This window comes from Mastomys coucha, unplaced genomic scaffold (genome assembly GCF_008632895.1).
Source record: "Mastomys coucha isolate ucsf_1 unplaced genomic scaffold, UCSF_Mcou_1 pScaffold12, whole genome shotgun sequence".
NCBI lineage: Eukaryota > Metazoa > Chordata > Mammalia > Rodentia > Muridae > Mastomys > Mastomys coucha.
Genome location: NW_022196894.1, coordinates 31452992 through 31462209, shown reverse-complemented (window position 1 = coordinate 31462209; position 9218 = coordinate 31452992). Strand labels below are relative to the sequence as shown.

Below are 9218 nucleotides of genomic sequence, written 5' to 3'. Positions count from 1 at the left end.
TGCCTCTGCCTCTGCCTCTGCCTCTGCCTCTGCCTCTGCCTCTGCCTCTGCCTCTGCCTCCCCAGTGCTGGGATCAAAGGTGTGCGCCACCACCCAGCAAGACAACTGTGTTAAACCTGTCTTGTGGGCTGAGGATCAGAAATGCTTAATTAATTTGCTCTGAGTAAGAGACCCTGAAGCCTGTTGTTCTTTCTCCGGCACTTTAAGTTCCTGGGAAAGGCACAGAAATGACTCAGCCTTCAGTGCTGGCTCCCTCCAGGCTCCAAGCAGAGCTGCCCATTCAGTACCCAAGAGTCCAGGCTCCCTCCTAAAATGACTACAAGGCTGTGGCAGAGACTGTTGCCAATGCAAGGCCTATGTGCCCCCAGCTGCCAGGCTCTGTTTCTCCGGTTAACTGCCCTCAACAGGCTCATGCTTATCTTTAATGGTAATCTAAGAAGCGATACTTAAAAGCTTGTATTCTTGAGTGGGTGCTTACAGTAGATTATTCCTGGCAGCCTTCCTGGAGGCAGAGGATGCCTTAAAATGTCCCTTTATCACTGGCATGGAAAGATAACTAGTGATTTTGGAAAGGTCCCTCCGTCTGTCACGTACAAGTAATTCTTTCCATTTGATATCTTCTAAATCAACAATTGTAATTTTCCTCTACTTGAACAGGTAACTGTAGACAAGGGGGATTCGTTCTCTCTTTCTCTTCCTTTCTCATAGAAACTCCATTGCAGGAAGCCTGGAGCCAAGATTCATCCATACTATGGCCCCTGCTTCTTTACTGCTAAAATAGTTCAGGCAGCAACTTCCCTTCCTCTGTCTGCTTCTCTCTATACAGACACAGCTCTGAGAGATGACTGGCAAAACCATACAATGTACTCATATAAGGTTTTATTTTATTTTTTTAACATATTCACAGTGGTGTGACCATCATCCCAATTTTCTTTCTTTCTTTCTTTCTTTTTTTTCCGAGACAGGGTTTCTCTGTATAGTCCTGGCTGTCCTGGAACTCACTCTGTAGACCAGGCTGGCCTCAAACTCAGAAATCCGCCTGCCTCTGCCTCCCAAGTGCTGGGATTAAAGGCGTGCGCCACCACCGACCACCCGGCTCATCGTCCCAATTTTAAGAGGACCTTGTCATCCCCACAAGTCTCAGACCCCTTAGCGATCATCCCCTGGTTCCCCAACTTCTCCACCCTGACCTCTACCCTAGATTCCAACTGGTCTACTTTCTATCTCTATTGGATGCGGAGACTCTAATAACGCATATTCCTATCACACCCCAGATGATCGCTGAGATGAGAACAAGGTTTTGAAGGTTCACTTGTGTGTCAGTCAGTGGTTGACAGAATGTGGCTCTGTCACATCTGGGTTTTGTACCCATAGGCGCTAGGATTGCTCCCCCCTTTGACTCTCGGGAATAGGACTGTTGTGAATACACAGGTCCAAGTTCTTGTTTGGATGTGCTGTATGGCTCTTAGGCATCCCCTGGGACCAGTCCTGGGCTTACCAGACATTCAAAGCCGCTTTACTTGCTTCTGTCCTTGTCAGCCATGCATGCATAAGGACTCTAATTTCACCACATTCTCATCAACATTTCTTATTTTCTGTTATTTATTTATTTGTTTTTATTTATTTATTTATTTATTTATTTATTTATTTATTTAAAGACACTCTTGCTGTGTAGTCCTGGCTGTCCCAGAACCTGGAACCCATTATGTAGACCAGGTTGGCCTTTTTACTCAAGGAGATCCAAGTGTCTCTGCCTCCTGAGTGCTGGGATTAAAGATGTGTGTGACCAAGTTCGGCTGTATTTTTAAAAACAGCTGCCTGTATTCCTGGCTGGCTTTGTACTTGCTTTATAGCTAAGGATGAGTTTGAATTCTTGATTCCTCTTGCCTTTACCTCCTGGATCATAGGAGGACAATATCATGTTTCGTGGCTGAGGAGTAAGCACCAGGCTTCACGTATGCTAGACAAGCACTCTGCTAACTGAGCCACGTCCTCAGCTCCAGAGTTTGTAAGCTTTCTATTCTGATAAAGTCCAATTCACTTTCTTATTTTATTGATTGTGTTATCTATTTAGTTTTGGTGCTTTGGAGACTGGGCCTTCCTATGTAGCCCAGGCTTGTCTAGAACTTGCAATAAACCCAGGCTGCCCTCAGAGTCATCTTCCTTCTGCCTCTGCCTCCCACGTGCTAGTTTATTCAAGGTTAAGACTCCACCTTCATATAGCACAGGCAATGAAAGGGGGATCTAAATGAGAGGTCTCACCACTCACCTGCAACAGGTCACAATGAGTGCGATGCCCAGGATGAGCAGGAGGCCACCTCCTGCTGCTGCGATCACCACAGTGATAAGCTGATAGGCTAAACACAGGAGACAATGGAATGAACAAACAGGGCCGATTAGCAGGAGGTCCTGAGTCAGAAGCCTCCGCCGCACCCCACCCCGCCCAGCATGGCCCTAACTGTTCTCTCTTTCCAAATGCCTGCTCTCTGGCCCAGAGATCCTCAGAGGCTAGAGTTCTGCTTCCTTTGTATTGAGTGGATTCCCTCTTTCAGCCCCAAATTCCTTTCTCTAGAGCAGTCCTGATGATGTCACTAAACCACAAAAGAGAGACAGGCAACCGTCAAGTTTCCCCAAACTGTTCTGAAAGATTTTACTCTTATTTCCTCTCTCACTTGGGTGTTTTTTAATCATGTGAAAATTATACATCAGGAAATTAAACTTTTTATCTTAATGGTAATAGTGAAGATATAGATTCGTGGTTCATTCTGGAGGCAGGGACGGCCTGGTCTACATCGTGAGTTCCAGTCAAGCCAGGGTAGCAGTGAGACCCTGCTTCAAAACAAAACACCAGATGTTTGATTTAGTTTTAGGGTCTTACTTGGTAATACAGAATGGAGACAGGTTAAACTCTTCAATTTCAGAAGAAATGTTACCAATCTGCTAAGTCAGAGTCTGGGTCACTACATAAACTATGCCAGAGACCCAGAAGGCTTCTTCTACATTGATTTAGTTACCCGAAATTAGCACTGATAGAAGCATATACCAGATATAATAATGCTAACATATCTAATTAGTTGGGTTTTATATCTGTATATTTGTAGCAAAATTTATGATACATTAAATTTTTCAGTTTTTTCTTATGGAAATAAAATAAAAATTGATTTCTAAGGTTGGATGAGCTAATATGAAAGGCCAGTAACTGGATTTTCTTTCTTTTTAAAAAAATACTTATTTTATATTTCATTACCAATGTTTTATTCAACTATTTTTCTGTGACATGACCAAAGAGACCAGGTAAGGACATCAGATCTGCTGGGATGGTTACAGAGGGTTGTGAGCCATCACGTAGGTTCTGGGAGTGGAACCCAGGTACTCTGTAAGAGCAGGCAGTGCTCTTAGCCACTGAGCCATCTCTCTAGCCCCAAATGATCAGACTCTTTCAAAGTATTCTAAGACTGAACCATGACCTGCAGACACGGCTATAAAGGCAAGGCTACGGCACGGCTCTCCGGCTCTCGTCCCGTTTGGATGGACTCCTAGATCAGGGGCTATGAGCAGAACTTTCAAACGATAAGCTGTGTGCCCCTGATCTATCCTTTCATTTAAATGGGCAGCAGAGATGCCGGATTACTATGACAAAGATTAGCTCTGCAATATAGAGGGAACAAGGCCAAATTATGGAATGCGTCCCTCTTCTCTCTCACCTCTAATATATGTGTCCAGATATCTCTTGTTATGTCTCAACTCCTGCTGTATTATTACTTTTACATAATTATCTTCAATTTCATATATTAGCGTGCATGCACCTGTGCACATGTAAAAAGACAAACCTCTTTGATGCATCCACTGTGCATTTTTTTTAAAAAAAATATTTATTTTATGCATTTATTTAATACATATATATTTTATGCATCACTGACCATGGAGATCAGAAATGGTCATTGGATTTCTTGGAACTGGAGTTACAAATGGTTGTGAGCCACCATGTGTGTGTTGGGAATGGAACCTCGGTCCTCTGGAAGAGCAACAAGTGCTCTTAACCACTAAGCCATCTCTCTAGTCCCCACCCCAACCCCTTTTTAAGAATTAATTTTTATCATTTGTGTATATGTATGTGTGTATCTGTGTTTGTCTCTGTGTGTATGTGCTAGAAGAGGGTGGCAGACACCATGGAGCTGGAGTTACAGGAAGTTGTGAACAACCCAAGTTGGAGCCTGAACTCTAGCCCTCTGGAAGAGCAGCTAGTGCTCTTAACCACACACCATCTTTCCAGCCCACATCCCTGTTCTTCATCTCTACCAGCTCTGCCCCGAGCTCCAGTCATGTCTTCTCTGGACAGCAAGTCTGATCTTGCTGCTTCCTGTTTCAAGAGACTCCGGGGGCTCCCAGTGCCCTATTTACTCATTTATTTATTTAGTTACTTACTTTCATTTTTGAAACAAAGTGTCATGTATGGCCCAGGTGGGTTTCTACCTTGCTATGTAGCCAAGGATGCCCTTGAACTCCTGCTAGCCTCTACACTCAGAGTGCTAGGATTACAGACAATCACATCTGGCTTCTCTATGCTCTGCACCCCCTTTTTGGACAGGGTCTCATGTAGCCAAGGCTGGCCTTGAACTGCTTCCTGTCTCTCCATCTCTCTAGTGCTAGGATTACAGGCCTGTGTCACCATGCTTGCCTCCCCTGGTGTTTTTATTTGGGGGGGGGGAGGCTGTTTGTTTGTTTGTTTGTATTATTATTTGTGTGTGTGCTGTCAAGGAACTCTCTCTTTGACCAGGATGGTCTTGAACTCAGGAGTCCACCTGCCTCTACCTTCCAAGTGCTGGGATTAAATGTGAGTATTATCATTGCCTGGCTACCTTTTTTTTTTCTTTTTACGTTGAGCTAGACTCTCAATAGCCTAGTAGCCTATACTTACTACGTAGTCCAGGCTGGTCTCTAAATGGAAATAATCCTCCTGTTTGAGCCCAGGATTACAGTCATATGCTACCATGCCCAGTGTCTTCTTCTCTTAAAAATCAAAATCTAAACTATATCCTAGCACTCAGAGGCAGAGACGGGCAGATCTCTGTAAAGTCAAGGCCAGCCTGATCTACAGAGCAAGTTTTAGGACAGCCAGGGCAACACAGAAAGACCCTGTCTCAAAACAAACAAATAAACAAACAAACAAAAAAGTTTAATTTCTATACTACCCATCAAACTAAATTTTTTCACGTATAGTAAAACAACCAAATATTTGTTATGGTAGTGATCTTTGCAAGTGGTTGCAGGTTACATTCCTCTTTGAAATAGTTTTGTCTGAAAAAAAAAAACCCACAAAGCAATATATTGCAGGAAAATAGATGGAACTGTATAGCATAAGATAAGCCAGACTCAGAAATATGAATATTGTCTGCTTTCTCTCATATGAGAAACCTAAATTTAAAAAATATATATATGTATTTCACACACACACACACACACACACACACAAGAATGGCATGAAAGTAGAAGGAACACAATGAGCAAGGAGAAATAAGGCTATACCCTATATAGCCAAGGGTAGCCTGGAACTCACCATGTAGCCCAGGCTAGCCTCAAACTCATGATCCTCCTACTTTAACCTTCCAAATATTAGACTTACAAGTGTGTGCCATCATACCTGGCTGGAGAGCTTCTTGAATAAACAAAATAAAGTCTTACTCATTTTCCCATCTTTCCCTTTAGGTACCCAACTACCATACACTGCCTTTTCTTCCTCTTCTAATTGCATTCACTGAGGACCAATATATTGGTAAAACACAGCAATATTCTGTTTTTAAAGGTCTCCATGTTTGGATGTCACAGTAATGTGAACGCTTCTAAGTGTGTGTGCTATGGCAGTACAAGACTTGCAGTAACAAGGATAGAATTGGAAAATATACTAAGTGATCCCTGTGTGTAATGTTTATATGTGAGGGTAGGAGTGGAAGTGAGGTGAGCTATAAAACTAAAAAGGAGACCATGAGAGGGGACAGCTAAGAGTTAAGGAGGAGGTGATAGGACACACGTGACAACAGGCATCTATGGGTGGTGGGAGGGACTTGAGGGGTTCATAGGGTAAAAAGAACTAACCTAAAAGAATTATGCTTGAAAATGCCAATGTGAAACTTGGATGTGCATGCAAATTAAAAATTTTTAAATAAGAGAAATAATAATAAAAGGTAACAGGATGAAGAGATGTCATAGGCCCTTTCCCATCTCTACCAAGGGCAGTGTCTTACAGAATCAAATCATTTTAACTGATCTTGTAGGTGCAAGTGCTGACTTGCACTTTCTGTGACACCCGGGCTTCACCGGGTCTTTCTTCCCCTAAAGGCCAACTGTCATGCTTGCTTCTGGCCGTGGAGGGGCGCTGTGAGTGTGAGACAGGGATGTGATCTCTGTCCTGTGCTTCCTAGTGTGAGGAGATGCTGCAGATTGAGCTGGGGTCCTCGTGTCTCCTTCCCTATGAACACCCGTTGATAGTTCGGTGCTGGCCAGCGCCATCCTCTCAGCCTGAGGATATTATCTTTGCTTGCATTTTTCACCAAACCAACCTTGGATGCCACCTGCCTCTGGAGCTCTTAGCTTTGTTTATACAGTTATTTGGAAGAAACCCATTGCCTATGTACCCCACCCACTCCTGGAACTGTCTAATCCCTCCATCGTGCATTCCTGTTGACATTCTCAGCCACAGCTGATGAGAAATGAACTCATCGCCCCGACTCATGTGGAAAGCAGAGAAAACTTTCTCTTTCAAAATGACTAAACCACAACACAGACACTCAAGAGCTGTAAGGGGACTCTGTTAAGCCTGTGAAGCTAAAGCAGAGAGGAGGTGGAGTCCCAATTGGGTTGCTCTATAAACTCCAACCTAGGCTGCCCACTCTAGCGATCCCTGCCATGTCAGACACTCAGATCCCAGGACACGTCCTTCCAATAAACTTTGCTTAAGCTTTCCAGCCTTATTCCAGAACTTTAATCCATAAACACTCTTTCAACTGCATAACAGAGCTTCCTAGGAAGCTGCATTGGTTTTCGTTTAAAATTCATTCATTGCTTAACCACATAAGGTGGGACAGAGTTTTGCCTCCGAAGCCTTCCCATCCTCTTCCAACTCAAGGCCTTTTCTTTCTTGGAAGTTTCCCTTTCTCGAGTTTCCAGGCTATGTGTGACTCCCACATAGTGGGAGGAATGCCTACTCTCCTCCTTTGGGAGAATTTTCCACGTGACTCACTCTCAGCTGGGGTTTCTGTCCCTTCCATCTCACCAGGCTATTGGGATATCAAATACAGAATAGTATCCCTCTCCTCCCACGCCCTGCTTCCCTCCAGTTCCAATGGGAAAAGACGGACGCCCCTGAGGCCAGTGGATGGGCAGCTCGCTTTGACACGTGGGTGGTTAGTGATTGACTTTCCTCCTGTTTTGTCTCTGGCTTTCGGGACATGCACACTGAGCTATATGCGTGCTGAGCTGTTCCTGCTGACATACAGCACTCCCTCCCTCTGACTCTCCCTATGGCTATATGCAATGTCTGGGGAGCAAAGTGAGAAGTTCTTTCTATACCAGGTTTTGGGTGGGTGGAAGACAGTCAGAAATATCCTTAAGTGGAATGCTCTAGTTCGTTGGAAGAGACTGTAAACCGAAAAGACAGCTCTAAAAAGCCACTGCAAAAAGGAAGGGACTGAATCTGCGAGAGCCAGAGCGCAAAGGGCATGTGGAACAGGTGTGAAAGGGGGATGGACAAAAATGTCTGTGGTAGGAAGAAACTAAGGAGGAACAACAGTGAGAGTTCTGCACTCATGAAGTGACAGTAACCATAAACCGGAGAAATGGCTTTGAAGACAAGCTAGTAAAAAAAGGAGTTGTAAAAGGTAACCAGAAGGAAATTATAGTATAAAATAGTATGGCAGTATCAAAATTAACATAGTAAGAGTGTAGAAATGAAATCACTGCACAGTTAAACAGGTGACGGGGCTGGAGCGATGGCTGAGCACTGGCTGCTCTTCCAGAGGACCTGGGTTTGATTGCTGGCACACACATGGTGGCTCACAATCATCTATGACTTCAATTCCAGAGGATCCACTGCCCTCTCTGGCCTCTGTGGACATTGGGTATATACACTGTGCAGATATACACAGGCAGGCAAAATACTCACTCATATAAATTTAAATCTTAACTTTAAAAGTTTAAAAAAGGGGCTGGAGAGATGGCTCAGTGGTTAAGAGCACTGACTGCTCTTCCAAAGATTCTGAGTTCAAGTCCCAGCAATCACATGGTGGCTCACAGCCATCTGTAATGGGATCTGATGCCCTTTTCTGGTGTGTCTGGAAACAGCTAGAGTGTACTCCTATAAATAAAATAAAATCTTTAAAAAATAAAAGTTTTAAAAAATAGGTTAAAATATAGTATAACTTTAAAAGTTTAGGTTAAAAAATAGTATATCCAGTGAGCTCCAATTATTTGAAAAGGAGATACACATTCACACAGATGGCACCTGTACTCTTCAAGCTGTAAGGATGCATGCAATGCAGTATATAAGAAAGTTGCTGGGTTTGGTAAATTTCCAGATTCTGATTCCGTGGGTATGGAGTGAGGAGGTCTGGAACTCTGTCTAGCAGATGCCTGCTGGTCCTCACGCAGACGGTGTGTGGTGTATAATGGGTGACAGATGGTGTGCAGGCTCCCCTTTCCTTACACCTCTACTCTAATTGATTTTACACTGTTCTATGCTATGACAAAGTACAATTAATTTGCAAAAGAGAAAAAGATGGCCAGCATGGTAGTGCATGCCTATAACCCCGGTACTTGGAGAGCTGAGGCAGGAGGATTGTGAGTTTGAGGTTATTTTAGGTTACAAAGTAAGTTTTAGGCTAGTATGGGAGATAGGTTAGATCCCAATTCAAAAATAAACACATACATACATACATGCACACATACATATACACACATACATATACACATACATACACATATATATATACAATACACATATCTACACACATATACATAAATACACATATATACATAAATACACATGTATACAAACATGCATGCATGAGATGGGAAAAAGTTGAAGCAACTCAAAGCAGCAGGGGTGACAATATACACCTGTGCAGAGGAAACAACATAAAATTCAAGCAACTAAGAAAGTGTGCAAGCCTAAGAGAACAGCAGAGGAAGAGGGGACAGCAGAGGGGGAGGGGGCAGCAGAGGGG

At 43.4% G+C, this 9218-nt stretch overlaps 1 protein-coding gene across 4 annotated transcripts in view; it reads right to left on the bottom strand.

Annotated features, from left to right (window-relative positions):
* The window catches only part of Heg1 (heart development protein with EGF like domains 1), an 86024-nt gene that overhangs the window by 5782 nt on the left and 71024 nt on the right, over positions 1-9218 (bottom strand). For all 4 annotated transcript variants that reach the window (XM_031363724.1, XM_031363723.1, XM_031363726.1 and 1 more), the window contains one exon: positions 2270-2357. In XM_031363724.1, coding sequence (XP_031219584.1) covers positions 2270-2357 — 88 coding nt within the window. The remainder of the gene's footprint in view (positions 1-2269; positions 2358-9218) is intronic.